Source organism: Purpureocillium takamizusanense, chromosome 2 (assembly GCF_022605165.1).
Source record: "Purpureocillium takamizusanense chromosome 2, complete sequence".
NCBI classification, from domain to species: domain Eukaryota; kingdom Fungi; phylum Ascomycota; class Sordariomycetes; order Hypocreales; family Ophiocordycipitaceae; genus Purpureocillium; species Purpureocillium takamizusanense.
This window is the reverse complement of record NC_063069.1, coordinates 3,481,579-3,498,762: the sequence shown is the minus strand read 5'-3', so window position 1 is coordinate 3,498,762 and position 17,184 is coordinate 3,481,579. Positions and strand designations below refer to the sequence as shown.

At 58.7% G+C, this 17,184-nt stretch overlaps 6 protein-coding genes across 8 annotated transcripts; 2 read left to right on the top strand and 4 right to left on the bottom strand.

Annotated features, from left to right (window-relative positions):
- Positions 1-95: 95 nt before the first annotated feature.
- JDV02_002848 (uncharacterized protein) lies at positions 96-5,454 on the bottom strand. 2 transcript variants are annotated; one of them, XM_047983924.1, is made up of 4 exons: positions 5,077-5,454; positions 3,231-4,941; positions 2,834-3,161; positions 284-2,778 (listed from the first exon to the last, which is right to left on the bottom strand). In XM_047983924.1, exons 2-4 carry the CDS (start codon positions 3,342-3,344, stop codon positions 527-529), a joined length of 2,694 nt encoding a protein of 897 aa, XP_047839896.1. In that variant the 5' UTR covers positions 3,345-4,941; positions 5,077-5,454; the 3' UTR covers positions 284-526. The 2 variants fall into 2 exon arrangements, with proteins under 2 accessions (XP_047839895.1, XP_047839896.1); XM_047983923.1 differs by lacking the exon at positions 5,077-5,454 and having other exon boundaries at positions 96-3,161; positions 3,231-3,606.
- Positions 5,455-8,093: 2,639 nt separating this feature from the next.
- JDV02_002847 (uncharacterized protein) lies at positions 8,094-8,843 on the bottom strand (the record flags this gene model as incomplete). The annotated part of the gene is made up of 1 exon (XM_047983922.1): positions 8,094-8,843. The coding sequence occupies one exon, from the start codon at positions 8,841-8,843 to the stop codon at positions 8,094-8,096; it is 750 nt and encodes a 249-aa protein (XP_047839894.1).
- Positions 8,844-9,733: 890 nt separating this feature from the next.
- RRI1 (COP9 signalosome catalytic subunit rri1) lies at positions 9,734-10,838 on the bottom strand (the record flags this gene model as incomplete). The annotated part of the gene is made up of 2 exons (XM_047983921.1): positions 9,734-10,743; positions 10,811-10,838. 2 exons carry the CDS (start codon positions 10,836-10,838, stop codon positions 9,734-9,736), a joined length of 1,038 nt encoding a protein of 345 aa, XP_047839893.1.
- A 1,090-nt stretch (positions 10,839-11,928) lies between these two features.
- JDV02_002845 (uncharacterized protein) lies at positions 11,929-13,050 on the top strand. Its single transcript, XM_047983920.1, has 2 exons — positions 11,929-12,365; positions 12,418-13,050. The coding sequence occupies exons 1-2, from the start codon at positions 11,941-11,943 to the stop codon at positions 12,905-12,907; spliced, it is 915 nt and encodes a 304-aa protein (XP_047839892.1). The 5' UTR covers positions 11,929-11,940; the 3' UTR covers positions 12,908-13,050.
- Positions 13,051-13,576: 526 nt separating this feature from the next.
- Positions 13,577-15,132, top strand: JDV02_002844 (uncharacterized protein; the record flags this gene model as incomplete). The annotated part of the gene is made up of 4 exons (XM_047983919.1): positions 13,577-13,685; positions 13,742-13,814; positions 13,879-14,392; positions 14,443-15,132. 4 exons carry the CDS (start codon positions 13,577-13,579, stop codon positions 15,130-15,132), a joined length of 1,386 nt encoding a protein of 461 aa, XP_047839891.1.
- Positions 15,133-15,209: 77 nt separating this feature from the next.
- JDV02_002843 (uncharacterized protein) lies at positions 15,210-17,113 on the bottom strand. Of its 2 annotated transcripts, XM_047983917.1 has the most exons (4): positions 16,528-17,113; positions 16,317-16,435; positions 15,813-16,266; positions 15,210-15,749 (listed from the first exon to the last, which is right to left on the bottom strand). In XM_047983917.1, exons 1-4 carry the CDS (start codon positions 16,684-16,686, stop codon positions 15,264-15,266), a joined length of 1,218 nt encoding a protein of 405 aa, XP_047839889.1. In that variant the 5' UTR covers positions 16,687-17,113; the 3' UTR covers positions 15,210-15,263. The 2 variants fall into 2 exon arrangements, with proteins under 2 accessions (XP_047839889.1, XP_047839890.1); XM_047983918.1 differs by having other exon boundaries at positions 16,317-17,113.
- Between the last annotated feature and the right edge of the window lie 71 nt (positions 17,114-17,184).

Below are 17,184 nucleotides of genomic sequence, written 5' to 3'. Positions count from 1 at the left end.
ACGCAACGCCTCTTGTTAGTACTTGTAGCATTTGTCACAGACCGACCTCCTCGACCTCACCGGTCACACATGCTTCACTGCATCGATGAGCGCGTCTCATCCCATCTCACCCTGCGTCATGGCCCGTCATGGCGTCGTCTCGTCTCCTGCCGAACCCTTGGGTACTTCACGGAGCCGAGCCATCAACTGTCGTCTGCTTGGCTTCGGGAGGCCTCCCTCATACCGTGGCACCTCGACAAACTACACGCACACCTCAAAGAGCCACGACCGACAACCAGGTCTTGCCAATAGTAATGACTTCGTATTCATAAACTAAACCTAACGAGACATAGGAAATTTTGGTGGTCCGCACCGTGTCCATTACCCCCCCTTTTCTTCTGGTATCACTGTAGCGCATCCGCAGGCTCTCAAGTCTCAACTGTCCCCCATCACTTCATGCGCGACTCAATGGGTATAACGTCCGCACCCCGCCACTTCCCTGCCGCGTGTGGCCTCTCACAAACAACATCGACTCGTCGCCCCGCGTCTAGCGTGTGCCGAGGCCGTGGCTCGTCACGTTGGTTCCGTCAGCCGAGATGGGCTTGCCGCCGTGCAGATTCACCGTCGCCGTGTTGCCGTTGCTGCCTCCATTCGTGACCCCGCCGAAGCCCGTCTTGGCACCGTTGGTGACCCCATTCGATACTCCCGTCGTCGTTCCCAAGGGGTTGACGCCCGTCGTCGTCGCTCCTGTCGTCGCAGGGAGACCGCGCGACGCGAGGCCGGCTCCAGCGAGACCACCCGCCGCGCCGGCACCGGCAGCACCAGCGACGCCCGAGGGGCCCGCCGAGTGCGGCTTGGTCTCAATCTGCGGCGCCGACGGGATGTCGGTGCTCTTCTTGGCGCTGCCAATCGAGAAGACGGGGCTCTCCCACTTGTCACCCTTGCGAGCCAGCTCCTTGTACTCGGTTGCCTTGGAGCTCACGCCGCCTGGCAGCTTCACGTTGGGCAGGATGCTGTCTTCCATCGTCATGGCCACATTCACCTTCTTGTCGTCCGCCACCTCCTTGCTCTTCTTCTTGCCGTCCAGGTAGCGCCTCTGGGCCGCCTGGTAGTAGCGAGTGTAAAAGTTGGCCTTCTTCTCCGCCTCGTTGTCGCCGTCCTTGGCCGCGCGGTCCGCCTCCAGCTTGATCTGGTACAGCTCCTGATCCGCCTTGTTGCACTGGTCCTTGATGGCCTTCTCCACCGCCTTCTGGATGGGCTTGCGGAGCACCCTGAGCACCAGCGGCTTGACCAGGCCAAATAGCAGCTTGTGGCTCGACTTCTTCACCTTGATGTTGAGTCCCTTGAAGTCGACATCGACCTTGTCCACTTTGAAGTAGTTTTGGCGGTCCGTCTTGTGCGCCGTCGACACCTTCATGCGGAAAGAAAAGCCGTTGCCGGGCAGCACAATGTCGGCGATGCCAGTGTCCGAGATGGCCGGGAACCCCTGCTTGCGCTTGACGTGGAAGCTGACGTCGCGCAGGTCCATCTGAATGCCCGCCACCTTGACATCCATAGTGTTGTGGTGCTTATTGGCAATCTTCTTTCGACCCATGCGGAAGTAGTGCTCGCTCGCCACCTCGAAGACGTTGGGCATGAAGTTGTCGCTCTCAAGAACCAGGTTCTCAATCACCACATCGAACTGCGGGTCCACATACTCAATGCGCGGGATCGGGATGTAGTTGATGTTGGCGAGAACGGCGGGCAGAATCACCTCGGTCAAGTCCTTGACCAGGTGAGGCTTGAACGTCGACTTTCCGTTGGCGTCGTGGCCCAGATGGTTGAAGAGCTTCTGCACCGACTCGCCGAAGGCCTTGTTGTGGGGATCCTTGTCAAATTGCTCGGCGAGGAACTTGGTCTCGTCGATGACGCGGTCCGTGTGGCCGCGATACTTCTCGCGGAGCAAATAGCGGCCCTGCTCGTACAGGCGGTCCCACTGCTTGGTCGACGACTCGTCCAGGATGTAGCCCTGCTCGAGAAGGCAGCGGCGGATATAGCTGTCCATACTCTTGAACCAGCCGCGGAGCTCCTGGTCCTTGTCGGCGTCCTTGTAAATCTGGCCGATGGACGCCCACAGGTCTGATGTCGAGGTGCCGTTGGCGAAGCGCTCAATGAGGGTGCGAAGGTCGTTCTCGGCAGCCTGCAGACCGGTACGGGCCTGCTTGGCAGAGCCGGCAGAGCCCTCGCCGAGCGTGCGGCCGTGCTGTCCGTACGACTCAGCGAGGCGAAGCAGGGTCTGGATCGCCGATGAGTAGTCAGGATGCTGCTGGCACTCGAGGATCATCTTCTTGAGACGGAAGATGATCTGATCCTTGCGCTCCTCGGGCATCTTCTTGTTGAAGTATTCCTTGGCGCGGCGGCGGTACTCCTCGTTGCGCTGCTTGATCTTTTCCTGCGTTTCGGGATCGACGTTCTGGTCGATCTTGCCCTTGGCGGCAGTGATGGCGGCATTCTGTCCCGCAATCTTGTCCACTGGCTGGTCCCGCGAGGCAACAGCGCCGGGAGGGGTGTTTTGGGGCACAGCGGCATTGGCGCCGGCGTTGGCCACGTCTTTGGCATCCTCCTTGGCGTTTCCGCCGTAGATGCCCTTGGCCTGCTTCCTGAGGTTCTCCTTGGACAGATCCGGAGCCTCGTGCCAGGTGTTGTCGGCCGCAGGCTTGTCGATCTGGGACAACTTCTCCTCATCAGGGCGCACACGAGAGGCGGCGTTGGAGGCGGCGTCCCCGAGCATATCGCGGAAGAGAACCGAGGAGTCGCTCACTGCACGGTGTTAGCTGCGTCACCCGAAACCAGGCGGATTGTTAGGGATCCTTACGAAGCTTGCGGAACTGGCCATTGGTAATGAGGAGTGTGCCCAGAGTCCTCAAACCCTGCAGCGCCTCATCGCCATCTCGCTTGGCCGTGTCCTTGCTGATGGGTGCATTGGGGCCCTGCACGCTCTTGGCATCGTACTGCCATGTCTGCCAGATGAAGTCCTGAATCAGGTTGCCCTGGTTCTTGGACAGCAACAGCTTCTTGGCGAGTTCGACAACCTCGCGCGTGTCCTTGACGAGCGTCTTGCCATCGTCGGACAGCTGATCCGACGGGCGGGAGAGCGCGCGGGACTGGAGGAAGCTGTTGAGGGCGACATCGATCTGGTCGTTCTGCAGAGACTGTCAGACTCCGAAGCAGCACCGCACCGGAGAGGGGAGCAGTGGCGGCCTAATACGTACCGACGGGACCTTGCCTTGAGAAAAGGCGCTGACGATGCCGTAGATTTGGAGCTTGCGGTTGATATCCGCCTCCTTCTGCTTGACGTCGGTGGGCTTGTTGACGGTTGCGGACATCTCGTCTCGTCTCTTTTGCTTTCTTTTGTTTTTCTCGGGGGGTATTAATGCTCAATTATGAAATCCGCCTGGCTTGATGAGCAATTGGCCCAGGACGGAGTTGCAGGCGCAAACGATTGGGTAAAGTCGTGAGGCGAGGTGAGGGTGAGAGTGTAGAGACGAAGTGGCTAGCTGCGTCTCTGGGGTATCACAAAGAGGTTGCCGTTTGGATGGGTATTACGATTGGGGGGGTATAATTGCAAGGCAAGGCAAGTAGAGAGAGGGTCAGGGAGGAGAGGAGAGAAGGCGAGGGCGCGCGCGAGCAGAGGGAAGGGGTTTATAGGCATGGGAGGCGCCCTGGAGCCGGACTGGGGAGCAGCCCAGGGCAGCAGCAGGCGACTGACACTGCCCGAGGCGCTGGCAGGCATTGGCAGGCATTGGCTCCTCTAGTCTGGCGGTTGAGCCAAGCTGGCTGCAACCGGGAAGGCACGAGGAGCGAGTGAGACGCTGTGCGCAGCGCAGTACCCGCAACGCTACCCGCAAAGCTTGATTGACAAGGGAGTGACGTTGAGCGAGGGCGGCGTGTACGTCATCGGCCAGGTAACCGGAAGGGGGGGTGGGAGATGGGAGGCGATGGCGTCCAGACGAGACGACGGGCGACTGGGATCAAGGGGGAGGAGGGGAGGGGGAGGGTCTCAGTCGGCGGCGGCGGCGGCGGCAGCGTCTCCGCGTGCGTGGCCTCTGCCGTTCCTCGTCGTCCTGGCCGCGAAACGCTCTTGAGATGGCATGACGCTCGACGTGAAGCTCACGCAATGCAAGGCAGGCGTCCAAAAAGTAACCGTTGTAGGTCCAGCACATAATTCCCCATCCAGCAGCCTACCAAGAAGTAAAGCTGCGAAACGGCGCGGAAACGCAAGGGCAGCACATGAAGCTGCGCACGGCGTGGCACGTCGAGCACACACCACCGCCATCCATCGCCCTCGATGTGCCTACGAGCAGGCGAGGCGTGGCGCGAGATGCGGACAGGGGTGGAGATCGGTGATCTGCGAAGCGGACGATGATGGATGGGGCCGGCAATGGTAAGCTTGCTGAGTTAGTGCAGCATACATTAGTAGCGTAAAAGTAGCTACCCACGCACGCCCACCTGTAACACACAGTAGCAACCCTGGCAAGTTGGGCTTGGTGCCGCCGCCGTCGTGCCCTGCTCAGCCAGGCCAGTGCTGCCCTGTTATGGAGCCGGATCGGGTGGCCGAGAACAATTGCGGATCGGCTGCGTGTCGCGTTGCCTTGAACGCTGGGGGAAGGCGCAGCAAAAACGGTAGCGGTGGTGGTAGTGGAGGTGGAGGTGGTGGTGCCCGTGGTGCTCACTGCTGGCCACCCACCTCACGGTGAGTCGTCAAGTAAAGGCAAGGCCTGTCTTGTCATGGCAACGGGGAATTGGCGCCATTGTCTCAGGCTCGATGGCGCCTGTTCTGTCGTCGTTGCCGGCGGCGTCCTCCTCGTGGGGGCCGCCGGTGGGTTAAGTTATTATTGCCTTGGTTTTGCGCGACTGGAGAGGCCGCTGGACCTCACGACGATGGCTTTTCATCATCAGGTTGCCTGGCGTTTGCGTGTAAGCCTGTGCGCACGAGCACCACCATGCCAAGTTAGCAAGTAATACTATAATATCGCGTCGCTTTTCACTGAGTCTTGGTCCGCGGGTGTTCACCGGCAGAAGCCGAGAACAGCGGGCGAGTCTTGTGGCCTGTCTCACCTTCCCACGTCCTCAATCCCCTCCCGGATCCGTGCTGGACGGCCATTGACCGGGCGATCAGAGGGCGCTGGAATGACGGGAACAACGCTGTTCGACCACCAGGCATTCGGCGCCAACGGAGCACCGGGGCATGGGCAGCAAGCACCCTATGGGAGTATTAAACCCATCTATCTGTAGAGGGCGCGAGGACTCCCAAACGCTCCTCCCCTGGCTTGCTGGCACGGCGAGAGCGAGACGCGACGATGTGAGGAGGCATTGGCCCATCAATGTGTCCGCCCAAGGGAGTGCAATCCGTCCGCACCACGTTGAATCACAATGAGTACCTGCTAACAACGGCTGGTTGGTCTTGACGTTCCATTGCCCCTTTTGCTCCGTCACGCCTGCCCTCATTGAATGAGATGAGCGTGTGTGTGCGGTGCGCGGCTCCGCGATATGCCGTCGCTCTTGCCTCAGAGGCCCAATGTGGTGCGCAATTGCATCGTCACTGGCCGTGACATCGGGTCGCGGCTGCCTTGCTGATCGCATCGCAACGCGGCGCAAACTCTCCGTCATCGACATGTGGCCGTCATGACGTCAAGGGCGGTGCATTGTCCGGCACAAGAGGGCAGGAGCTTCCCACCGTAGCTCAGCTCAAGCTGCCCCGTGGGTGGGCATGGGTGGTGCCACTAAACTGCATGCTCCCCTCAACTCCCCGTGCAACCGACTGGCCCCGGCCGCACAACGCTTTGCCTTGCTTGGCCGTCCTGTGGGACCTGTAAGTTTATCCAATCTAACAGACGACCTAAGAAACCGAAGTAACTACCGGCCAGCGCAGAGACTACGCCGAAAAGCGTGGAGTTCCCTACACTGGACTGGACTGGACTGGACTGCTTCCAGGCCAAACCTCGGTCGATCTGGTTGGCACCTGGAAATCGCTAGTGGCGGCTTCCCTGTTCTGCTGGCCAGTGGGGCGCCGCCAGGGTGGCACGTCCTGAATGTACTTCACCGGGGCATCGGCACCTCCATCGCGTTTGCCTACTACGTACGTATTCTACAACGCGAGCGTGCGGGACGGCAAGGCGTGGCCGCCCAATGCTCGTGTCTCGATCTCTCGTACGACAGGGACAGGTGGTTCGAGTTCGTGGCCCATACTGCCATCGCCATGCCGTGGCAGTGCAATTCGTCAATCCATTCAAACCCATCGAGGCTGAGTCCACATGCACGTGCATCCCTCTCTCGGCGCTCGCCCGTGAGGTTGACATGCTACGTCGTCAAGTTCGTACTGCACACTTCCACTCCTAGGTAGGCACGCTATTATGTATGTGTGCCTTTCTTCACCTCCAGATGTGGCACCGACTCCTCCCCCGATGCGACATGGTCCCAGAGTCTCGTCCTTCAAAGAATCCAAACGCCCTGCCGGCCCTGGCATGTCTGGGCAAGGAAGGGACTGTTTGTCATATTGCCCACACGAGGCAGCAGTCGGTTTCATCGGCCGCTTCAGGCAACGTCCCTGCAACGGCCTCAACTCAATTGCATCCCATGAGCCACCACCCCGTCCGCGTGGTGGTGCTTGGCTTGGCTGGGTAGTCGTATAAGGCCGATGCCGGTTGACTGACTGCCTGACCTCAAAAGAGTGCCCGAGCTCGTTGCGCAGCAAGCAATACGGCACGCGAGCGAACGGATGGCGCAGTCACTACGTACGTTACGACCCAGCAGGGAGCCAGCGCCGTCTGCCGCGCCGCACCAGACGCAACTCTCCGCGGCACATGCCATCGTTGCATCATCGTCTACCTGCGGCGGCGCCGTGCAACTCTAAAAGCTGGGGCAGCCCTCGACCTGCCGAGTCGCACACTTCCCTCGCCATTGTTCGACCGTACGCGCACTCTGCTTTGATGCGGATATTGCTTTACTTTACTTGGCGACTTGAATGCTCCCTACCTGGTTGCTACCAGATTAAACCATCAAGGGAAGCCCATTTTCCTGGAGCACTAACAGTCGCGTGCCGGATATTAAAACGTGGTGGGACGCGGTCCCGGCGCTGTGGCCCAGGTACAGCGACAGGTCTGGGTATGGCGATCGCCCACATAGCGCAGCACTTATGCATGGAATCGTCATCGCTCGAGGTTCACTTGTCACCCACACTCCAACCTCGGCCACGCGACCTGAGCTCGGCAAGCTCGGCCAGCTCTTCCTGCACTACCGATGAGCAGCTTTCCCGTCATGACACGGTACCTGGCTGTCCTATCACGGTAGTAGTCCTCGCCACGGCTTCTTTAGGCCGACATGCCTCACCAGCTTCAGGGTAGGCCAGCACCGCACAGCCGAAGACTTGCCATGGAATCGACGTGTCTTGTAGATATGATGTGCTCTGAGTGTCTATTTATTTAAGAAAGTTTTTTTCCTTATTTCCTCGAAGCATGTGTATCTCTTCTTTAAGCCTTTTGCGAGAAAGTTAAGCTTCAGTCGTGATTCCTCTCGCCACATACTGACTGACTGCGTGCAATTAACGTTCCCACATGCCATCCCACCACGTTAAACACGCTGACCACGAGACGAGCCCCTACTCGTGGAAAGGAGAAGACGGGAGACGGAAAAGAGATTTAATAAGAGGAGATAAGACTGAGCAAGGGTTCAGATAGATACCACGCAATGCTCGTCACCATCTCCACGAAGCGGGCTCCCAACCAACAGCTGGACGTCCACACACACACACAGCTCATGAATCTTCACGTTCACCACCAATAGACCGATCAGTAGTAGTCGCAGGGGGACAGGACAAGCTACGAGAACAGCCGTCAATGACACCACGGACGAGCATTTGATAAGGGACGAACAGTTGTCGTCTTGCTGGAGCTGCTGGTGCGCCATGCGGGCCGCCCCCTTCCAGCCTCTGCCGCGTTTACACAAACGCTGAATGTGGATTCAAAACGACATATCAACGCTGTGATAACCTTTACATCATGACCGCTGGCCACACATGGAAGAGAGAAAGAAGAAAAGGAAAAGCAAAAGATACAAGAAATATGTAGCCCGCGCCCTCACGACAGGTCCGCTATGCGCAGCAGAAACACCGCCAGGTCGTCCACCTGCTCCCGCGTCGCGAGCCAGCCGCCGCCGCCGCCGCCGTCGTCGTCGAGCGCCGCGCCGCGATACTCCCTCCACGCCACCGTGAAGCCCACCTGCAGGAGGCAGTCCCTCGCCGCGCGCCCCAGCGCCGCGTCGACGGCGACGTCGTCCCCGCCGTGGCTCAGGCACACCGGCGTGGAGGCGAGCGCGGCCCGGCAGTTGTCGTCGGGCGGGAACCCCACGACGGGCATCTCGTTGCAGACGAACCCTGCCCTGTCGAACCGGTCATCATCGTCATCATCGCCGTCGCCGTCGCCGTCGTCTTCCCCGCTGCCTGAGCTGCCGCCCAGGTAAAACACCCCTTGGTCCGCCAGGCGCGCAACGTTGTCGCAAAAAGGTAGCCACGCGCAGGCGCCCACAAACGCGCCCAGCCGCTCCCCCCAGCACAGCATCGTCCACAGGCCCATGGCGCACCCCTGGCCGAGCCCACCTAGCACGAGCCGGTCCCTCCTGCCGTCCAGCAGCGCCGTCTCCTCGTTGAGCAGCCGTATCAGGTGCGTCGCTGCGTCGACGAGGCCCTCGGCCAGGAGCTTGGCCCGGCGGCGCGACGGCCGATGCGTCGTCGGGGAATCGGGTTGGAACCACACGGGGGTAGCGTCACCCGCGCCGCGACTGACGTGCCGTGACGACGGAAACACGAGTCGCCACCCGTGGCCGGGCATCCCCGCGAGGGACTCGTGGCGGAGGACCCCCGTCGCGAGCAGCGCGTCTCCAAAGCCCACGCCATCGCTACCGCGCCCGTGTAGTAGGACCGCCGTGTGCGTGTGCGGCCCCGTCGGCCCCACGACATGGATCCGACCGAGCGAGCCTCCGCCGCCATCGGAGACTCCTCTCTCCTAGGTCGTGCCGTCTGCCCGGGGCGAGCTCTGCGGTAGGGGCGAGCTGTCCAGCGGGGGCGAGGTCCCTTGCGAGGAGGAGGACACGCTAAAGGCGGATTTATTCATCGGGAGTAGGGCGTGTAGGGGAAACGTGGGGGGCTCGTAGGCTGGGTAAGTATGTTCGACGGAGCTTGAAGGCGACTTTCGTGACGTGGGAGTCAGAGTGGTGAGGCGCTGAGGCTATATGAGGCCTCTGAGGGAACGAATGCTTTTCTGCGGCCAGCACGGCTAGAGTCAGCTTGTACGTCCCTGGGGAAGCCAGTCCCAAACCCCAACGCATAGCTGGCGCCTTCCAACATGGAGTAGGTATGCCTCATGCCTCAGCTTTATAGCCGATGCAGGAGCGTATGAGCGGAGAACTTGACTGGCGCCATGTCCGCAGCCCTCGAGGAAGGGTCCATGTTGGAGATGGAAGATGGAGCTGCCCGGCCGGATATTTGGACTATATTGGCCCAGGCAGGTCGCGTATCGCAACGTCGATCACAAACACAACGCTCCTTTGCGCGAGAAGAGGGAGAAGCGCCAATAGCCGTGGACTTACTTCGTGGCGATGTACTCAATTCGTTGTCATGATTGATTGATTCATCCCGACGAAGCGGGGATCCCCGTAAAGCGTATTAAAACACAATGCACCTCTCCAAACGCCTTGTATGCCATGCCCTCCCGCACAACGCCTAGGACGACCGTGATACCAAATCATTGAATATGTTGGCCTTGACCTCGCCGGCAACCAGGCCCGCCTTCTCCTTGGCGGCAATCAGGCTGCTATCCTGCGTCAGCTTGTCGAGCGCCTTGTCGGCGGCCTTGGCGCTGGTGGTGGCGGCACCGCCGGTGAAGGCATGCAGCAGGGAACTCTGGGAGCCACGAGATCGCGTCAAGGCTGCAGTCGTCTCCTTGATCTTGAAGCTCAGGTCGAGCATCTGGTTGCTCCCGAAATCGCGGTTGGTGAGAAGCGGGCTCTGGCTCAGCGTCTGCACCCAGTACTTGTGCCACATGAGCTCGAGCAGGTGGGCGTCGAGCGTGCTCTTGAAGTGCGAAACCTCGAGGCTGTAGTAGCGGTTGGCGTGGGCGCCAAACTCGGCCGCCTTGGCCAAGGGCACAGTGCCAGCACCGTCGCCGCCGGCATCCGATGAGGCGGGCTTGTAGTCCTTGGGATAGGTGCGGAAGGCGCCGATGTCGACCTTGCCGGCGTTGATGGTGCGATGTGGGTCGATGACGACGGCGAGGAAGGGGTCGGTGAACTGCTGCTGCATGGCCTCGGTTTCGACGTCGATGCCGCTTAGCCAGCAGCCGTAGCCGGGATGGCTGTGGTACCAGCCCACGACGTTTTCCTGGCGGCCTTGGGCGCGGCACAGCTCCAGGTACTGGGCCATGTATTCGTTGGCGTCGCTCTGGGCGTTGACGCGCGTCTCGGTGCCCTCAACAGGCAGGCGGAAAGCGTCGGTGACGATGAAGGTTTCGTCTGTCACGTAGCCCTGCATGAGGCCCATGATCTCGAGGTCGCCGCCGGATCGGGCGTGCATGGTCATCTTGATGAGGGCGACGGCGCTGATGCGGACGTGCTTGAAGTAGTTTGGGTCTCTTGCCCACGGCTTGGCGGCGTCGGCGGCCTTTTGCGCCCCGACGTCGTAGTTGTACAGGGCATCGCGCTTGGGGTCGACGAGCTTGACGTTGTTGTCGAGTTCTGCGGACAGGTTAACTTTTCTCGCCTCATTTGTTCGTGCGTGCGGACCAGGGCGATGGCTACGGACCCCATGCCTTGAGCGCGGACTTCTCCATCCTGGCGGCGCTGGCGGGCAGCGAGCGTCAAGTGCGGATTGCCGTCGTGAAGTGGATGTGAGAGGGAGTCGTGGAGGATGGAGCTCGAGATGCCCCGCTCTGGTGGGCGTTTGCTGGCCGTGCTGCGGGTGAGCGTCAATGCGGGTGGTTGTTATCGATAGCGTACGCCGCCTCCGTGACGCTTTGTTAGTGGGTACTTTGTGCTCATCCTTGGAATGGTGGGTGGGGAACGAAGGCAGGCACACGCTCGATGTCGAGGCAGGAGGCATGGAGGTTGAGCCAACCAGCTTAAGAAACTCAACTTGCTCTGTCGCACTAGAACACCATAGATTTCTATTCTGCTTCTTCAGCACTATACTATCGTGCCCCCCCTTGCCGTGCTTGTTCTGTTATAGAGATGACGTGCGTATCACCGTTATGGCATTCTGCCGTTTGCTATGCATATGAGAGTACTTCGTATATAGGAAAAGTCGTACGCGCTACGATTTAGGAACTTTCCACTAAAACATTGAGTTCGAGGAACAACTCCCATCTAAAATATCTTCTGACCGCCCTACTCTTTGGACACAACCCATGAGAAGGTCGTTCAGCAGGTGGATAAGGAAAATTCTAGTCGTTATACCTATAGGCTGGCTTGGCGGTCCACAAAGGTTCTTTGTGTCCCCGCCGAGGGAATTAAGTATGGCCAGGAAGAAAGATAACGTGAATTGAGACTATCGAATGCACGATGCTACTCTTTGTTGGCTTGGCAGTACCAGATCAGAAGAACTTGTTCACCGGCGAAGAAAAAATCGCAATCTAAGGGGAACGTGCACACTGGTCGACTGAATGGAAAAGCTCTGTCATATGGCAGATTATATTCGAGACTGATCCCATAATGCTTCATGGGACGGGATGGGTCTGGACCGACTTGGCATGAAGATATGTCCTGAGCGGTCTACTGAGACGAAGTGGAGCCTCACTACCACATATGCAAGCAGTCTCGTGCACCGCGGGGTCCCTTCGTATAATATCCATGCCACCCACTGCAAGTTGAGATCACTCTTGCCCCAACATTGGTGCGCCTTGATTTCCCTCCTCTTGTTTCCTAAGTACATACATCATGTCGGCTTTTGCAGGGGTGCAGGGCTATGAGACGCTCAGTTCGGCGCAGCAACGAGAACGTGGCTTTGCTACAGGCGTCGACCATGGCCTTGCGTCGAAACCATCCGCACCACCATCTCACCTGTCCCGAGTGTTATACATTCCTCCCCTGCACAATTCGCAATTCCACGCTCTCGTTCAAGACGTGAGCGCCGATTATAAGCATGTCATTAGTCATTCACCACTGGGCGAGAGCGATATAATTGGCGATGCTGTCATGGGAAGCCGGCTTTTTATGACGCGACTGGGCACTATGAAAAAGCCCGCGACGACCATGTCCGACGCCGAATCTCAGTATGCCATCGACGCCAAAGTCGAATTGACCCAGGCTTTGATAAAGCTGGAAAAGGTCAATCCTGAAGATGCGAGCCGGAACGTGACGATGTGAGTTGACTCGGGCGCATGAGACGACAACGGGCATCTAACATATATCAAGCTGTTTGCCAAACGCGACCGACGATTTCAAGTTGACGGATGACGAGAATCTTGACGTTCAGGTCTCGTTTCCCATCCCGGACACAACGTCTAGCGCCGGGACTGCTCGTAATCCTTTCTTTACGTTCTCGTCTCGTGACGGCTCTAAGAAATTGCAATGGCAAATTAACCCGGCGGAGAGCGGTCCACTGCGATATACCTTGATCGAACTGGACCACATAACAATGCAAGAGCACGAGGACTCAAAGCCGGAGCATGTCAGGGCGGTGTACCATCACATTGGACAAAGCCCTTCCTTGTCCATGTGCAGCGGTGAGGGTGTTCTGCTGCTACAACCAGTGTATTCAAAAGGGCATGTGACTGAGGAGGAGATTCTCGCTAGCCTGCTTGGCTTGTTATGGAGGGTACGGGGAATGGAAATCAAGCCCGTTGCCTACGACGTGTGCGAGGGTAACAAGAAATCGCTGCTCCGTCGTATGCTGAAAGGTTAATGGGACTCTATCGTGCCTATACTGCAGACGTTTTTTTTTCTGGGTATACAAGTTCACTAGTTTGGGGGGTTATTTCTCGTCATGATGTCTACCATGCAAAAAGAAGCCACCATCACTTCGACCCGTACTATAAGGCATAATGGGTCTTAAGCTAGAGAAGGTCATATTTCAGTTAGGCGTTATACTGCAAGACTGAAGCTTTGAGGTCTAAGCTTAAGTAGCGCCTAAGAAACGGGCTCTAGTAGCCCGTCATGCGAGGGAGTTACATAAGATAGGCTTCTAGCCTCAGCACTTCTGTTATAATAGACCTATAGTATAAGCTTAATAAGGTTATGTCCCTTTAAGATACCTATAATTACTCTATATTATATATACGATTAAGGTTATTTAGGCATCCTTATAGTATCTATATATGAATAGCTTTAGAGGGCGCTCCTGCGAGATAGGGCTCCTTATTAGCGTAATATACGTCTCTTAGTGCAACCCCTACGTTCTACACCACACCTAGCTCAGCCCAGGTCTCTAGGGCAGGGGCTTGCAGGGGTCGGCGTCATCATCCTACTGCCCAGTCGGCACCTCCCCCGCGATGGCTTCAACTGTCAGCCTTCACCTCTTCCGCTGTGCAACGAGACACGCAGAGTCGCCTGCATCGACGTACGAGATACCCCCATGTCGTGGTCACGAGAAGACGACTACGCGGCCTTCAAGGCGGCAGCCAGCTCGTACAACTCGCCTCCCACGCGACCATGGTCGTTGCTCGTTTGGGATGTCACGAATGGTGAGTGACTGGACTCGCGCAATGGACATCTCGGCGCGCCAGCTGACAGAGCGCAGCACATCCCGAAGGCAACTGGCGTGTGGAACCCAGTCCAGACTGCCTCCGCAACGAAGCCAAGCTTCGCATAGTGTAGGACAGGCTCCTGACAGCCATTGATTGTGATGAGCGTTTGTACACTGACTTTTTACTTTAGCTTCTCGCCCCTGCACGGTGGCCGGCGGGATTGGGTTGCTGATTTCGTAGAGCTCTTTCGCATTCTCAACGTCCCCAGTGACTTCACCACGGAGCGCACTCAGTCCATATGCCACAGCTTTGCCGCGCGCACGGATCGCCATGGCACCTGTTCGTGGTTCCATTTCCTCTTCAAAAACATCACCGTCAGGCACGAGCCCGGCAAGCTGCCCGAGGTTGACCTACGAATCCCGGGTCGCTGGCAGCAGGGGGCCGCGAACCTACCCCAGGCAGACTACAGCTGGCTCGTCGCCAGCTTCTTTATGCGCGTCCACACGCACGGAGGGGTGACCCTCGCCTGTTTTGGTGCCCCGCCGCGGGTGCGCAGGCGGTTCGTGGAGTTTGTCGACGGCGGGGGCTGGGGTGACGTGCAGTCGAACCCATACGTGCTCTTTGATGTCCTCCTAGAGGGGCTCTACGCCGAAGTGGACGAGATGGTGTGGAACATGAATACCATCTTCGGGCCCCTCGAACATGTAGGGAGAGATGCTTTCCCATGCCGCTGGAATATGCTGACCGTGTGTAGTCTATTCTCGAGCTCGCGCATACTAAAGACTATGAACAGCTTAACTCGCGTCTTTCCTTTGCCGCTCTTCACAACTGTGCCAAGCACATTATATACTTGGGCGAGGGCCTCGATGCCGCCCTGTTCCTCCTAGACTCCGTTCTAGCGCATGCGGGTGATTTCAGCAGAGGCGAAACCACGAAGGGCCTGCCACCTGACGCCGGAAGGGCACGCGCCGAACTCGTCACCCGACAGGTCAAGGAGCGGCTAGGTTACCGGAGGTCCCTCTTCCGGTCGACGCAGCTTCGACACTCCAGCCTCCACAAGCGCATCGACAACAGCATTGCGCTGGCCTTTAACGTGGTCACACAAAAGGACTCGATGGTGGTGACGCGCGACTCGAGCGTCATGAAGATGATTGCCGCCATCACCATGGTGTTCCTGCCCACGACAGGGGTTGCCACCGTTGTGGGATCGCAGCTGCTGGTCTCGGAGTGGCAAAAGGACAGCCAGTCGTGGAGCGTCATGGCCACGCCGCTCTTCTGGCTGACGTGGTGGATCACTATCCCCTTGACCGTGTGCGTGCTCGCCGTGGCATTTGTGTGGCAGTGGTGGTCTCACAGCGAGCGAGCGCAAGTCCAGACGCGCAGGATCCTGAAGAAGCCAGCCGACTTCTTTGCCGCAAGGAAAAAGACTGCGTCGACAGGATAGCCCTTTGCAGTCCTGTTGAGGTTGAGCGAGCCATACCATCTGCTGATGTTTGCCATCGCCCCAACGCGGTACCGTATCGCTGGAAAGCTGACCGACGCGCTTCCATTTATATATCCAGACATGTATGGCTCTTACATGCGCACATATGCCCTTTGGTGGATATGGTCTCCAAAGAACTTGCTCCTCGTTTGCAGTACCCTGCCTTTGGATCCAGTCCAGACGCCCGTGTAGTTGCCGCTCGTGGCCTCGGGCCCGTCCTGCTCCGCCACGACACACACCTCGACCCGCCGCTGTATCTGGGGCTCGCTCTCCTCCAGGGCGGCGACTTCCTCGACCTCTGTCTCGACCTTTTCGCTCACATCGATGACGTAGACTGTGCCGATACAGGTTGTCTGACTCTCATCGTCGGTGCAGGCCTCCCGGGAGGCGACTTTGCCGGCAAGATGGCTCTGCAGCGCCCACTGCCTGTGCGTGTTCTGCCGCTGTTGGTGGTGATTCAGGGGTACGACGACGTGTTGGATTACTGTCGGGACAATGCAGGCGAGGTTGACGGTCAGCAGTGCAATGAATTCCTCTCGCAGCGCCCACTGCCGCGAAAGCCGCGCGTCGTGTTGAGACTGGGACCCGTAACCCGTCAGCGTTTGAGCAACAAGGACCAAAGAGCGAAAGAACGAACGTACAGAGACTGCCTCGGCACGCAAAGCCGCCGCCGCCGCCGCCACCAGCCCACAGACCACGAGTGTCGTTGTCAGCGCCCGCTGCCATGCTGGGAGCACCGACTTGGCCAGCATGGGCACCGGCAGGGCTGCCAGGTACACGTACGCGGCGATGCCGAAGCTCGCGTAAGTCCCCACCACCACCGGCGAGCTGGCTGGCCGGCATGCGGGCTCCGGGGCAGACGGCTCGTCGGCCTGCCACATGCGCGGAAGCGGCCGGCAGCTGAGCAAGAGGCTCAGCGTGGCGGCGAGAAATGTGCTTCCCAGGACGCCGAGGCCGATGAAGACGGGGGTGCGGTATCCGCGATGGTGGTTGTTGGCGAGGCGCAGGAAGAGGGTGCACACGGCGGCCTTGAGAGTCCATGTGACGAGAGAGTAAGTAACCCAGCTGGCCAAGTAAAGTTTGGACCCCAGGATCCTGCCATGACAGTCAGCATATCGGCCACTGTCGTCCGACAGACGCCATACCTAGCATCCCTCTCACCAGACGCTTCCGGGGTGCCATGCTCAGACATGAAGCTGTTGGTCAGGCCACGCGCCGCGCTCTGGCTTACATATGCGAGACATGTGTCGGCGATATATAGCGTCTTGTCATTGAGAGTCAGTCGGCAGCCATTCTAAGTCTGAGGAAAACAGGCAGTCCACAGGGGATCCATTTCGCCCAAACGATGACACATACCGAAGCCATCACCGCCAGCCAGTCGTCGACTAGTAGGGAATTCCATCTCCGGCAGTCAGTAGCAGCCCAGACGCGGGCCCCAACCCGCAGCGCCGTGCCTGCCAGGCCCAAGCCCAGCAGGGCGAAGGCTTCCGCGGCGAAGCCCGGGGCCGCGCTCATGACACCTGGCGCATCCACTGGCTTGGGGCGACTCTTGGGTTGGTGGGTTTTCGGCGGCAGAGATTGTCCACCAAGGCGCTCGATGAAGGGCGATGACACGACGCACAAGGGCCGTCTCAGGCCGCACGTGTCAAAGACGTGATCGGCGGGCGTAATCTGCGCAAGAGCTGTTCCGGAGCAAAGAAGCACTCGCTGCCTCAAGTGAATGAATATACGGTTGGTGAGTCTTATGCGCACCGCAATCGTGGGTGTCGTACTAGAGCAAGGCAATGGACGATGCCTCTCAACAGGAAGGAGTGTCTGCGAAGAGCAGAAAGTGAAACGAACAAAGATTCAAGGTTACAAGAGAAGGAAGGACAGAGAGCAAGCGAGAGGGAGGAGGAGAGAAGAGAAATACGATGGAACCATGGGAGGTGGAGGAACTGGACTATCGAATTCAAGGCGGGAGCGTGAAGCCTCGTACACGGCAAGTGGAACACTTATTACTTACACCAACCA

Coding starts and splice junctions, on each gene's coding strand:
- JDV02_002848 (XM_047983924.1), bottom strand. CDS start 3,344: ATGTCCGCAACCGTCAACAAGCCCACCGACGTCAAGCAGAAGGAGGCG. Junction 3,162..3,230: donor CTCAAGGCAAGGTCCCGTCG/GTACGTATTAGG, acceptor CAGTCTCTGCAG/AACGACCAGATCGATGTCGC. Junction 2,779..2,833: donor TGGCCAGTTCCGCAAGCTTC/GTAAGGATCCCT, acceptor AACACCGTGCAG/TGAGCGACTCCTCGGTTCTC.
- JDV02_002845 (XM_047983920.1), top strand. CDS start 11,941: ATGTCGGCTTTTGCAGGGGTGCAGGGCTATGAGACGCTCAGTTCGGCG. Junction 12,366..12,417: donor GCGAGCCGGAACGTGACGAT/GTGAGTTGACTC, acceptor ACATATATCAAG/CTGTTTGCCAAACGCGACCG.
- JDV02_002843 (XM_047983917.1), bottom strand. CDS start 16,686: ATGAGCGCGGCCCCGGGCTTCGCCGCGGAAGCCTTCGCCCTGCTGGGC. Junction 16,436..16,527: donor GGCTGGCGGTGATGGCTTCG/GTATGTGTCATC, acceptor CTCAATGACAAG/ACGCTATATATCGCCGACAC. Junction 16,267..16,316: donor TCTGGTGAGAGGGATGCTAG/GTATGGCGTCTG, acceptor CTGTCATGGCAG/GATCCTGGGGTCCAAACTTT.